We start from the raw sequence: 15,089 nt of genomic DNA on the forward strand, positions 1-15,089 counted from the left end.
GTAACATGATATAAAAGATATATAAAATAATAGAAAGACACTGTCTGAACCCGATATAAATCGACTTCACCGTTTTGTACCGTTTTAGAAAGTTTTGTCTTTCATATGTTGTATGTGCCTAAATATGTCACAACCTAGAAATCTCCCACGTTTGGACAAAGCATATATAGTTTTGATGTGTCCTTAGTTATAGGTTTGATATGTCCTGCTGGTTCGTGCATTCTTTGTGTTCTAACCTAGTCTGTCCTGATATAGTTAGACTGTGATTCAGTTCGATAGAACAGCATGGTAGCTACGGGACCACAGCAATCCAACAAAAGCAGACGACAGCTGACAAACCATGCCATCAGCCCTTTCAAAGGATTCCAGGGGAACCATCAGAGTCATTCATGACATTGAGAATGCTGTGTCGTCTGATAGGGATTTAACTTCAACCTAAATTGACCAGAAACAGCTGTGCAATATCATAAGGAGGTAATATTAATGATCTTGATGGGTTGAGTTCAGACGAAATTTTATATATCGTCTGTGTGTTTTTGAATAGTTGATTGTGATGCGAGGGCAGGTGATGGGCTGTTGACAGGTGTAGCCAACCATGCCTTGCCCTCCAATGACTTCAAAATGTTCAGAACCGGCAAAAGAGAAAGCTTGGTATGAAAAGATATTAAGCACGAATTGCTAATATTTGTATTGATGTTGTACGCGCTTGTATCAGGGGACAATTTCATGGGTTTTTTCTCTCTATTTTACATACAATTTTGGTGCATGGAACTCTTACAATGTAAAATTTGTTCAAGTGAGCCTATAATACAGACAGAGTGATGAATATAACACATTGTGTAGCGCCTCAGTTATCATTTGAGTGGCTAGGGAATGCGACTCGAGGCAAGTAGAGCTACCTGTTGAAACGGCGACAGCATATCTAGCCGTATGGCTTTACAATGTACATGTATCATAATCCGGATGACATCACCACAACCACAAAAAGACACAGAGTACATCCATTTTCATCGCTCAACTGCCCCGAAAGTGCCCTATAAACCTATGGCAACGCGTTATTTGCTTGGACCAATCTTGGGAGAAAGGTCTATAGTCTAGCATCACGGACTCATGCTTATCTGGTCAGTCCCTAAATGTATTGTTATCAGGTCTATATGGGTGCATAAAACCTATACAGATACTGAAATATCAAAATGAAAAAGGATGCTGGCCCATTATATGACCAGTGCTTTGTAGACGCCGCCGGTTGACGCCTTTGGGAAAGGTTTATTCAATCACTTTGTGCCGCGTCACCTAGTTACCGGATTTGAAAAAGAAACTATAACTTGTTCTCAAAATGAAGACTCATAAAAACATGACAAACCAATGAAAGGCATGTTCTGGCTATGAGTGAATGTAAAACTATCAGTGTCCCTTTCTTACATTATATGTCTTTGTCCTCCATGGCCGGGTTAAGTACTGTAAAAACTCTTACCTGGGCACCGCGTGTTGAAAGGACAGATTCTGAGGACAACTGTCTTATAATCCCTTCAGGCTTGAAAAGGCATAAGAGAGTTGAGATCAGGGACTTATTACGGATCCTTATATATATATACGGATAGAAATGTACACAAAATTCGTCCTCCGTTTACAGAGTTTTGCCGTATACGTACAGAGACCCTTGATACGACGGTAGATCGGTATGCCGATTATAAATGATATCACCAATAAGATGACTGTAATAAACCTAAACTAATACATGCATTGTCAGCTGAGAGTCGGTGGCAGCATTGCAATATCATGAATAAGTGGATTATTTGATTAATTCACCGAATGAGATTTAAAAGAAAGATGATGCAACTAAACAGAAACGGGGTCGGAGGATGGTTTTTTTTGTCACGTGTTATGATAACGCCGAAAAGTGCGCACCGGTATAAGAATTTGACCAATTTGAATGGAATGCCAGATAAGCAGTCGATACTATACCAATTAAAATGTCACAACCAACTTGTTGGCGAAATCGACACTTGAGCCCTTTATTCCGTGTCATTACCTTGACACATCAAGAGCAAAACATTGATTATTGTCCACTTACCCGTCTCCATGATATTCCATCCATCAAGTTATCGTCTGCGAACCTTTCGTCTGCTGCGCGTCCAGTAGCAACAGATTCTGCACCAGCAGACGTGCCACGTCGTTTGGTGCGCGGACCCTCCCATTTCAATTGCATTTGCCTGATCTGATATTAGATAGCTTTTATAAACTAAATATGAAAAGCTAACACCAGCATTCGGCTTTTTATGGACGAGTCTATGAAGGGGTGGTGGAGTTGGGGACAAATATGATGAGTCCGTTTTTTTCTGTGTAACTTTTTTTATAAGAGAAGTTGTGAGTTTTTTTCACAATAATCACTGTTGCTCATCACATATCCTTTCTTGGTTGGTTACTTTTTGCCGAAAATATTGCAAAATATCGAAAATTTTACACTATTGACCCCCCCGATCACGAATAAACTCGTCAATAAGCTGTTGTTGAAGATATTCCACATGTTGCGCGGATTTATTGTGAAGATTCACAATTGATACAGTCCATGTCATTGTGGTCATTGTCAGGATGTTTTCAAAGGACGCTTTAATGGACGGACGCAACGTATTAATAGCCCGCACAAATGTTGGTTGGATCGCCGCTCGCCAATTGTAAAACCAGACACGGAATTAATAATGAAATATTGGATACTATACTATCAAATTGGGGTCTCATATCGCACCAATACGCAGTATGGGTCCCTCTTACCGCAGTGAGAATGCACTAATGACGTATGATACACATACTAGTATAATAATCTTTCGTGTACTAAGTTTGGGCGACCATTTGTATCAGTAATTATTAGGTTCACTTCACACTTTTTAATTCAAATTGAAGTGGGCGAAGTATTTTTACAACAGATGAATGATATATGCATACAATGTACTTTTGGACTCCGTATACACGTATCTATTTAAATTGTACTTCTTCAGTTATGATCATTTAGACCATGTATCTAACATTATATACTTACTTTCAGCATATAATGGACAATGAAAGACGCTTTTTCAGGGGGACATTCAAGACTACAATTAGATTCGAGAGTTAGTCGCTAATCCTTAAGTTTGACGACAAAACTGAAAGATGAATGTAAACACAAAAATTAAAAACGCAGCAGCCAGCGAAAAATGAATTTGTTATCTTATATATTAACTTGATATATGATATACGATACACCAGCAATGAGAGGGTAACGTAAGCTTAATTGAGAAAGATAGTACAACAAAGCGCAGGAGAACATTGACATCAGTTTAATTGTAAGGAGGGGGTGCCATTCTTGCTGCTGCTATAAGGTGTTACACGATTCCATAGCTCAGAACTCATTTTCCTCTCCTAATGAAGAATTGTGGTAACACCTTGAATCTGTGCCATCCAGGGTGTGATTATTATTGTCAAGACTCATGTCATGAGGCGGAATAGCGGCCGAGATTTATCACCTTCGAGTCTGGGCGGATCAGATCAATACTCTATTGTCATACCATGGTAACATTTGCTGGAAAGTGACGCAAATTATCAATATCAGACAATGGATGATGGTTTCGAATATCCCCTGGCGGCAGCTTTGCAACATGACAATGGTAAGAAAGCCTGTGACGCTGGCGACAGATGCAGCGGGCTTCTCTTGTTTAGGCGCCAACAGCGGACGATAGGAGATGTACGTGGCGTTCGATCGATCAGTCAAACATCTTCCTCACGACTTCTTGAAGAACAACGCCCACCGCCAATTCAGATAATTTCGAAATGGCCCGGTTACTACACATAACTACTTTATCTACATTATCCTCCAGCGCAGCAATCATTGAAAACGGTCAAAACATTTTCTTGACATCTAATTCTGATTCATTTTTTATTTTGGAGCCCTGAGCAATTTTGTTGCCACCACGGGAAATCGGTTGACTAATGTATAGGCAAGGCCGGTAATGCCGGCATCAGGGACCAATGTGATTCTATGCTCAGATAACACAGGTTCAAATACAAGTAACACACTTGATGTGGCATTGAATTAAATAGACAACATCTCTCGAACAGTTTACAAAAGTTTCCATGTACTAAATTTCAATGACGACGAGATAAACAGGAATACGCGCAATGCGCTTTTAAAACGTCTGTCAACAGCTGCTGACAAATGCACGCTGTGTGACCTTACCCTGCATGCTTTATCATTCTGCAGTCAGGAAATTTGGTTACTGATCTGCAGCAGTCTTAAAGACTCTGTTTGAAGAATTAAACATCGAAGTTAGCAATACATATGTATACGACCTGAAAAGGATCACCTCAATACAAATTTATATCACTGCAACTTGTAGCATTCCGAATCAAGCTCACCACTGTAACTAGAATATACATGTAAGATTCACGTGTCACAAATCCATCCAATAGCATTTCTGACATTTGTTGCATCAATCAGCAGGAGACGTGTCGTTTTCAATTCATCTTTCCCAGTTGGACACCTCGCAGGAGGAATGCAACATCTGTACTTCTGTCACGCATTCTTCAATGATATTCAGAGAAAACGCATAATATGTCAATCCAAATAATCGGGGCTACTTTACATATCATAAATGTATATCTCCGCCTCTTCTTATCGGTAGTAACATAGCAAGAATTGAACGTCTCGTGAAATCCACGAGACGATTTCTTTTTATCTTTTCACGAATTTCTCATACTTTCTGCGGAATCTTCTGTAGCTTAGATAACCGTTTAGTTTCGATGTCTATCAAGGTTTTTTGAACTGTATCCTGTCTGAATGCCCGCCAATCCACAGTGTGCTGAAGGCTGTCTTGTAGCGACGCATCGCTGGGGTAAGGGCATAGCTGAAATTGGATTGTGATATTCTTAAATGGGTCGTCTTAAATGCAACACGTTTGCTATGGCGACGAAAGGCAAGGATGGACACGTGGTAGTCGAGGTAACGCTAATTCACATGTTAGTGCTACAATACATCAAAAATAGATCATGCTTGATAAATTAGAGAGCTAACATTGGCATTAGCGTTGTTACATTTACAAAACGTCGGACGAGGCATTCAAAATTTACTCATCACCCCGTTTGTAGCTGGTGCAGGAACAACATAACGCACGATTTTTTGTGCTCGTTGGAATTTCGTTTCATCCATTGTGTCGCACGATTGTATCCTAAAAAAGGAAAGCAATGATGTCATACTCGCTGGCTTACCTCCTGTTGTAACCGCTGCTTCAAATCTGTAGAAGCGTTGTGAAGATAAAACTGTTTGTCAATGAGAATACACTCAGCACCGTTACTGACCACGCATAGACTTGGCTGGGCACCCAATAGAAGTTGACTGACGCCCTGAACAAAAAAAAGAACGCTTGTTATCTGTATGGCATCTGTAGATAGTGAATGGATGCAAAGGAAAAGTTCGGAATTAATTTTGTGACAGCAGCCCAGGTCCACCCCGAGGTCCACCAAAGGAAACGTCTACTAGCTTATACACAAGTATTTTTTGGCGGCGAAGTATGCATTAAAACGTTATCTGATGATTTACATTCATCAGAGGTTACCTTTGATTGGTTATCTGTAGAATAACTCATCATACATTGTGGATCCACTGCCAGGATAAGATGCGATTCGAATGAAAAAAAGAATTGACAACTGTTTAAAGGAAGACGACTTGCAGTTTTACCGAATGCGACAACAACAACAACTTACGAATACTTGTCCCTTTGTCAGAGTATGAAGATGAACATATTGTGGGTTGAGATCAGCTTCCGTCATGTCCTTAGTTTCCTGAAATTGAACGTCAGGAAAATAAGAATATCGAAATGTATTAAAATAACTTTTTCCAATGACAACAATACTCGCATTTTCCTATGTGAAGAAAAAACAATCCGGAAACCAAAAAGTACAGGTGTGACTGCTTATGAGTTTAATTCGCAAATTTGCTCTTTGAAATTCAAACGTCATATTGTGCAAGAGTTAGGGGTTATCCGTGCAATGTTGTCCGAGGGATTTGAGATGACTTTGTTTGGATGTTATCATAAAAGCAACCCATATCAAAAATTGAAATGCTGAAATAAAATGTATGTATCATGGTTCGAAATGCAATGTTAAGAGGCAACGATGATTGGTGCCAACAACCTCGCAAGCAAAGTGTGACAAAACATGCGTGCACCCACTTTCTAGTAACAAGACGATATACTAACCACTGGGTATGGGGACGGGGTAGGTGACGGGGTGTATGGCGAAGTTGGAAGCTATGAAACCAAAATTAAAAGATCTTTAGATATAGAAAAGATGGACGGAAGGTAGGATATTGAGAAAACATATTGGAATGCTCAATCATAACTCTGTGACGGGTATGATTTTCAAAGCACCATCTAAGCCTCTGGCCCTGAAACACAGGTGAAAGTTAATAGTGTGTTATTTTTTTCTAATTAGACAGCAAACGAGAGTACATAGTTGAATTGACAATGGCAGTCGGGTATAACTTCATAACTGCAACAGCATATGGACCTGCTTACCTTCAGATTGAAGCTGGCATCAATGTCGTCGGTTATTGTTCGGATCGTCTGCTTGAACCCCATCATTTCCTTGGTGATTTCGTCGTCCGCATCTAAAATGATACCTCATATATACTATAACTGTACTTTACACCCAACTAATATCATAGCATCCATGCCATCAACATACTCATCCCCTTGTATCAAGGTGTTTGATTAGAAAGTGACAATAGTCTGATTCCCAGGATAGGCAAGGAGTAAGCCAAATCTCCACGTTAATAAACGTACATGTATAAAGGTTATATTTTCAACAAAAATTTTTTCAATCTTCTTTTTTTCTTTTCAGGTCAATGACTTGTAGGATGACTTTACCATCTTCTTCCGATGACTGTCCTCCTGGGGACGTATTCACTCGTCTTGTTGTTCTTTTCTTTCCCTTTGGAGAAGGCGAGGATCTCATCGAATGAGATACCCTGAATGACCCTGACGGAACCGACTTAATTCTTTTCTTGAACTTTAACCCCACACTGGAGCTTGTCACGTGCGCTTGCGTCTGACTTCGGAACATTCCATTCGACTCGGCAATAGTTGGAAGTATCGTCTGCTTGTGGCGGATGTATTTCTCCGATGTCTCGCCCTGGGGTGTCGTGAGCGAGAACGCGGGGGTTGTTGACGTCAACCCGATCAGACGGATTTGAGGGAGAGATTTTGATTCAAACTCAAAGATCTCAGTCGGCTGCCGCATCGGTATTTTAATCTCAGACAGAATAAATTTTCGGTCCATTACGACCCGGTCCTTCTCCTCTCTTATCTCTTTAGCGGTTTTGATCTCGGGTTGCTCCTTTGACCCCGGGTTGGGGGAACCCGAGCGCGGAACCTCGAACGGGCTTACTTTCTTTAGTCTCTTTAGCACATTCAGACTACCCTGAAACAGTGGAAGTGAAACGTTACCAATGACCATTTTAAGTCAAAAACATTGAAACTAGTTTTGTCAACTGATTCAAGCACACTCACGCCTGATGATGGTATACTCACTGATTTCACAATGTATATCCAATTGGAGTAATTACTGTCTTTCACCAGCACTTCGCCCTCCCTGGAAAAAGTTAGAATCGATCATTAGGCCATTGGAGGTATGCCTAAAAAAGCAAACAAATTACAAGCAAGACGCGAACACATCATCGTACTATCATCTTGTCGTATCACCATCATGTTAAACCAAACGGCTTACGTAGCGTATAACTATCTCTACAAACCATCTGTCTGCACTGCTGACTTACTTGAAGTAATTGAAAATACATTTCTTTGGGTTCTCGTTCATTATTTCGACAGGCCATCCTCTCAGGAATCCAATGCTGTTGATGAAGTCATTGTGATCAGGGTCGTTGATGTTCTTCACGCCACCATCCATGAATATGCGATGGAAGTCCTGAAAGGGGAGAAGTTAGGTACACGCTTTTTGTGCTTTGGAATGGAAATTGGCGGCACAATCTATTGCACTGACAACCATGCAGCCTGATTCTTTTTGGTAATATATGTCATGATATGCGTACGATGCTAACTACTTATACTCACTGTACCGTATCTATGGGGATGACGATTGGGAAAAGTTGGAGATGTACAAGGTCTGCCTATTTTTAGGCCTATAAAGTTAAGATTGTATCTTTGGATAAGTATTGGTAAACTATGGTCGTGGTATTTCTTCCGTTTGTCAGGTTCTAGGCATTATTTGCTGAAAGGCTCCACTTGTTGGAATCTACCAACACTGCCACGCCATCTACTCCAAAAACATAGTGATGCAATTTTTTCTGTGATTGACTTACGTCTATCGATATACAAAGTAACTCCAATGTTTCCTTGGCTATCACACTTGACTGTCGGGTCGTTCGGTTGATAATAGCAAGCTCCTGTGAAAGACATTCTGGACTTCAAATATCTCGGATTTGATACATCAATTATTATATATGAGAGTACAGAACCGCTGAGAACTGCTGGGGTTCTTCCCTTTGAATGGGCATGTTGGACTTCTTCGCATAGTTGCTGATTTTACCAAACACTAATCAAGCTCTTGTAATTTAAGTACCGATATCTCACCTTACCGGCAATGTTTTCTACAAGGCACGAGTTGCTTCGATAACTGTACCAGTACCTTGCTGACGAAGACACTGACGAATGGACAAGAGAGTTCCCTTTGTAAAACCTTTGATATTTCAAAAGATAACTTACACCGAATGTCATTCCTTTTGAGAGGTAAGCAACTGGGCGGGCATACTTGTTTTCTTTGTCCATTATCATCACAACAACTGCAAACATAAAATACATGTACAGTCAAAGGAATTTCGAATCGAACCAAAATTAGATGACGGGAAGGTTTGTTTGGAAACGGTTCTTTTCATCAAAACTACGATCGAGACAATCAAATCTGTGAAATTAGAATATAAAATCGCAATGGATACATGCACATGCATGTTTATGTACAGATAAATGGATTTTTATCCATTTAAGTTCAAAACTTCGTAAAATGAAAGGGCCCTATACCTGAACCAGAAAGTATAAAATAGAAGCCAGTTGCTGGATGGCCCTGCCTGACTACGATCCGTTTTGCGCCATACTTGTAATAGACACCATTCTCTGCAATGAGGCGCTGCATTCGAACGGGGTACTCTGATATGGACTTGATATTCCGTAGAGCTATCTGTACCTAAACAGGGAAGGAAATCGACGTGAGATAGCTTTACAAAGACTTATTTATTCGAAAGTATGTCTCAAAGACTCGGTCCTGGAAACCAGACCTTATGTGGTTTGGGCCTCAACCATTCTTGAGGACGCTGGATCGGAAGTTGTTTTTTCCTTCAATGACAACACGGAGGTTCTGCCACTCTGCAGCAAGAAATTGATCCGAAATATTGATTCGAAAAAAATGCTTCAATCTAAATTGTAAATTCCATAACAGGCTAGCTGTCGGGAACTTCTCTTTGAAGTGACCAAAAATACGATTTTTGTTTTGTGGGGAAATGCTTACGTTGTATAAATCCCTATCCGTCCTTTCCTCTGGAGGCTTTGATAATATTTTTTTAGTTTCATCAGGGATGCGAAGCTGAAATTTCAGAAATAAAACGAGAGTTAACACATGTTAATTGTACGTATTTGTGAGGTATGTTCACTTTGGGAAGATAAGTGGCCAGAGCGCCGGGCTCATAATTAGGCTCCGGCGGTCGTGTGTTCCACTCTCGGAGAGATCACTTCTGTTTTGTCTTTGAGTCCTCGAGCAAGACACTTAGCCATACTTAGTACTTGTCTCTCTCCACCCCAGTGTATAGTTAGTGCTGTTAAAGACATACCTGTTGGTTAGCTTTGAACTTGGTCGGATCAAAAAGGAGTCCGATTTCGTCGTCAGCCTCATCCTCGTAATCTCGGAAGGTCAGTTGTTGAATGAACGGGGTCAACTCATCGTCCTCACGAAACCTGAAAGATTGGGTTCATAAAATTGAGAAAAATATACAGTGAGCTGGCAGTGAAAACCGATCAAGGTATAGACCAATAACTATCAGTGGATGACCTTCCTACACAATCTTTGAAGAGCACATGCCCCTGCCTTATACCTCCATAAATTCCTTACCGTAACTTCGGTCAGTCAAGTCGAATCATTGTCAGAAAAAAATAAAAGAAACAATCTTTCATTTTTGACCTTATACGGTGAAGTGTGGTCTTTGAAAATGATACATGACAGTCTTGTGAATTCCTGTTTTTATCTTGAAAAAAGTAGCATCAGGAGACTCACCTGAGAGAGTAAGCGTGAATGAGGCGGGAACAACCCATTGTCAATCGGACAATGGATCTGAACCGCACTTTCGCCCGCTCCTGTAAATGAAGGCAAATATGCCAGTAGCTGATTAGAAATGCTTTACTTTTTACTCCTGTCTACGTTAACCGCTACGTTAAGTGATCGGAAGACTTCCTTCTTAAAAGCTAAGTCGAGTTAGGGGCAGACAATAATCCGAAGCAAATATCAACAAATCTTCTGTTTCATCAGTAAACAAGATTGTCTAGTTTAACTCTCAGTATCTATTACCTCATCACTGCATTTCCATCTCTAACTTCCTCGTCTAATTGTTTACTTGTGTGTTGTGTATTTCCTAAAAGACGCCCAACAGGCAATCACAACAGGAACACGACACAAGACAAAGATACAAGGTATATAGGAGAACAACACGGATAATTAACTAGAACAGGTATGGAGTATAGACACAGTTGAGGGAAGATTTGAAGGAGAGAGACATATTGCCACTTTACTGTAACGCTAGGAATTTCCCACCCCGCGAAAAGTCTTCTTATAGAAAAAAGATGGTATATTGTCAGCGTTAGTAACCATATCAATTGGAGAGGAAAGAAGAGATTATTTAGGGGTTAGGAGGAATCTGAGGGATCAACACTTAACGTAAAATGTTATCTTCAAGGAAAGTTTGCTGAAGCTGTTAAGGTTCCAGTCAAGTTGATGTGTTAAGTTCTAAAATCATTTGGTATAGGAAAACCAGGGCAGGTTATGTTTCGATTGCAACGAGACGTGTGATTGTTAGGGAGCAAGATGATATGGTCATCAAACACCAAAAGGACGGGGTATAGTTGTTAATAGCAAACCACATGACATACTTCTTTCGATAAGCCACGCTGTTCATTTCCCCCTTGCATGTGTTTTATGATAGCAAGAGCTTTACCAAATTGGCGAATCTTTCTATAAATCTGGAAAGGAGTGATAGAATTGCAGATGCTGAACTAGTTGTATATAACTGTTGGAATAGACATCACATTGCATTGCACGGTGGAACTTAACGATTGTGAAATGGTAAAGCGGAATGTGTGCCAAAGTACAGATTGCAGTTACAACACATTTCACAGGAAGATCACATATCCTAAACGCACACGTTATATACAACATATCTAAAAGCTCTCTGATAGACTATACAACACGACATTTCACTTTCGGTACATTGATTTGATTACCAAGCACCCGAATGGTTCTTCAACCAAGATATAGTGCGTAGCCCTTCTTGAGTATCGGTTTGGCTGCTGTACATAAAACAAAACGAAACGCAGTCAGGCAAGGAAGGAAATATTTAAAGGTCGTATCACAGCATCGTTCATGAGAGCGATTGCTGTTGCCGCCAAATAAGGACGCTGATCCAGTAGACAAGGCAGTGACCCTTGTCCTGTCTTGTCATTTATTATTACGAAACATGAAGGCAACTGTCGGAACTTTTAGGGGACATTCATGATCTATACAGTCCTCATAATAGTGATCATAAACCGTTGCAACAATACAAAGTCGTTAAAGCTTCTGTTATTGACATTAGATGTCACCAAGAACAAATAAAGATAAGTCTTTAATGTCATGTTATGTAAGCAAAATCTTATGGACTGGCAAATCATGCAACGAGATTCAAATTCAAATACCGCTAGGTGATTGGTAAACACCGGGGTTAGATTGTAAACAGTGCCGGCCAAGTGTTGGCTTCTGTTGGTAAACAAGAACCCTAACTTTGATAGTATCTCAAGGAAAAAGTAGGGGTTTTCAGGTTTTGGGCATACATTGTATCTTTAAGCACACAAACGATTTTGCTTCTGAAACCATTTGATTGCACTGAAGAACTGTAAACAGTGTATAATGCACTGTGCCTTGTTTTGGCGACAGCTGTTATGGTTTAGCAACCATGCCGTACGGTTTAGTACCCATATGCATTTGTTCAAACTCTCAAACAACAGCTTTTTCTGATTAACCGATATTATAAGTAGGCCTACATCAAGTCTTTTATTAAAAACTAAAATTCTAACCATTTCTCTCAGCAGCGTGAACCAAGACCTTGATATCATGATATATATTTAGATTTGTATTTGCCAAACGTAATCCGTAAGTAAACTTGGAAAAGTCAATATTTTTCGACTACCATTAAAAGTTCACTGAATTTCTTTGCCTGTGTACATACTTTATTTCCAAAAACAAATATTGTAGGTCGTGGCCATTAGAGTGTCTAATCCCCGAACACTAATGTAGAAAAATTGCATGCCAATCTTCATTGCACACAGCATTAGAATAGTAAAAACAAATGTCTGAGTAAACGGCTCAACGGTGACTTTCGGCGTGTTCGATTCTACCATTATTTGACGATACCATTTGCTTCGGGCTTTAAAGTGAGCCTTGGCCATTTTGACCCTCAGGTTTTAGACTCCACAACCCCGACCCAGACTCAGTTACATTAGGGGAGGCTATGGAGATAAAGAGTACCTCTTTTAGGCCAGAAGGGCTTCGTTTCGTGGGAGCATTTCGGTCAATTTTGCATCCTGAAACGAACGAATCTATTGGCTCGTTAGCGAAAGTGATCTATGTCACCACCGATGAAAGAGTGAAAATTGGCCCAGCACTATCACTTGCGAAGAACCACTTCGCACAAAGCCAACTACGGATGCAATCTATATCTACTGTTGTAATGAAATGTAGATTTGTTTTACCAGTTCACCTCGAAACAACATACTTTCTTTGATCGTCCTTCGTCGTGAACTCAATATTCCTTTTATCAATATCAGGCATCAAATCTACCATGAATAATTAATTAACCAAAGAAATCTTTGTTTACGTTGCAGAATTGGTGGTATCACCAAGCACTATGATAGATTTTCTCAACGGCATCTGATAATTGCTCGAAAACAGTAGCTACATGGCTGTAGTTGTCGGAAACCTTTGTGGTAAACTTTATCCGTAAACGCTGAAGAGCTGTACTTGTCGAAGTAAATGTTTTTAACGAAAAAAATAGTTTGGTTTTAAAGGTCAGATCCGTGTACATGTGGTCAGCGCTCAGAAACAGCGCAGGAGAGGTCTTCATTTGCCAGCGCGATGAAACTCGGCATGTTCTTATTCTGCCCTCAGTGCAGTGCTGTGGAAATGTGTAATCAATACGTTTCTACATCAATGTTTGATACAGCGTTGTAATTCAAAATAAATAGTCAATTCAACATATACTATTCTAGCACTTCTCAATTTAAATGGCAACTCTTTGAACGAAGCGCAACATATTCGCTCTTACCCGACTTCTCCTCCTTCCAATCATCAGACGACCGCTTTCGCTCGATTCTGACGTCACAGATGCTAAGGAACCACGTGATCGACTTGAGTGCATCTTCTGCCAATCACTGCCACGCCTCACATCCAAGAGTTTTTCTGTAGCATTTGATGTTTGTCGCCTGAGGTTGCTGGGGGTTGACCGGGTTATCGGATGCGCTGGATCCGTTCGCATCTTTTCTGCTGAGGTCATCGGTAATGATTTGGAAATGCTAGGACGGCTGAACGTCCTCGTCGCCATCTCACCTGAGGAAGAAATAAACTTTGGACCCCGACTGACTCATAATAAAAACTGGCTTAAAACCAATGCTGAAAACTCCCGAAACTTTAAGTAAAATATACATTTACCTGTTAACGTACATGAATCAAAAAGCGTGTGTCTTAAGCGACTTCTTAAAATGATGATACGTAATATATATGGGAGTGGGGCTCTGATATTCTGCGGTTGGTGCATGCCGTCTGCCGATAAGAAAAAAAATATCGTAGACTACTTATTATATTGATAAAAAAGAACACTCACCTATTGAAAGTTTGTGACAGTATCAGTAACTGGCAAAATATTCCAGGAGTATCCTCGCAATAGCATCAAAATATCCTCGGTCGTGGATAAGTACTGGCGAAGATGACCCGTCAGACTTCCCGCCGTGTGTTTCCAAAGCCCTTTACATTTTTGAAGGTATACGTGTGGGGAATCTCTGTTCAAGACACGACTACGACTGAACACCTTATAATTTCCAAGGGAAATCTTCAAATGCCCAGCTCGAAGGGAACTTTACAATGCGCGTCCTTGGGGTAACAAAGCCGTAGACTAACTCGTCCTTCCTTACTTATTAGGACTGTCGTTAACAGAAATTTGACGTTTAGTGTCCGAGTAAATGCTGTTCCGTTCTACATTCGACGACCTCCCGATCGGAAGCCCCGCTGAGCAGCCTAATCACGTAATCGTAAACTGGTAAAAGTTACATGAAGTGTAAATACATGTAGTTTGGTTTGATCACAGAAAGGGAAAAACGAAGACAAACACGAAATAAAATATCCTCTGCTTAAACGGAGCGGATGATTGCGGCGATCGTTCACTACGAACCTCTGAAGATGGCGTTGAAGTCTCGGGGCGACAAGCAACATTCAGCCAGCGACAAAGACAAGGTTATCCATACATTGTGGTAATTGATGCATCCAGTCCTCATGGGGTACTGCGTCTTTCGCCCTTCTATGATATGGAAGAAATATGGAGGAGTAGACGGACTTATACCAGTGATACTGATATTAAGCTAGCATGCGGCGTTGTATTACTACACGAATTTGTTTGTACTGCTGTGTCAATCCACAAAATGCCTTCAGTATCGGTCAATCATTGCACATTAAGTCAATGCCAGCAAGAATACTTTATCATAATAGTAAGCATTTCACGCAAGGCAAACAAAGGTTGTTGATAAAATATGCCTGCCAGTTTT

General features: G+C 40.4%; 1 protein-coding gene across 2 annotated transcripts; it reads right to left on the reverse strand.

Annotated features, from left to right (window-relative positions):
* Positions 1-3,511: 3,511 nt before the first annotated feature.
* LOC135491170 (uncharacterized) lies at positions 3,512-14,866 on the reverse strand. Of its 2 annotated transcripts, XM_064776867.1 has the most exons (15): positions 14,156-14,866; positions 13,601-13,881; positions 10,306-10,385; positions 9,866-9,989; positions 9,547-9,621; positions 9,063-9,225; positions 8,751-8,827; positions 8,348-8,431; positions 7,805-7,953; positions 7,560-7,620; positions 6,897-7,449; positions 6,546-6,637; positions 5,734-5,811; positions 5,239-5,373; positions 3,512-4,877 (listed from the first exon to the last, which is right to left on the reverse strand). In XM_064776867.1, exons 2-15 carry the CDS (start codon positions 13,874-13,876, stop codon positions 4,725-4,727), a joined length of 2,100 nt encoding a protein of 699 aa, XP_064632937.1. In that variant the 5' UTR covers positions 13,877-13,881; positions 14,156-14,866; the 3' UTR covers positions 3,512-4,724. The 2 variants fall into 2 exon arrangements, with proteins under 2 accessions (XP_064632937.1, XP_064632939.1); XM_064776869.1 differs by lacking the exon at positions 14,156-14,866 and having other exon boundaries at positions 10,306-11,264; positions 13,601-13,677.
* Between the last annotated feature and the right edge of the window lie 223 nt (positions 14,867-15,089).

Source organism: Lineus longissimus, chromosome 7 (assembly GCF_910592395.1).
Source record: "Lineus longissimus chromosome 7, tnLinLong1.2, whole genome shotgun sequence".
Lineage (NCBI taxonomy): Eukaryota > Metazoa > Nemertea > Pilidiophora > Heteronemertea > Lineidae > Lineus > Lineus longissimus.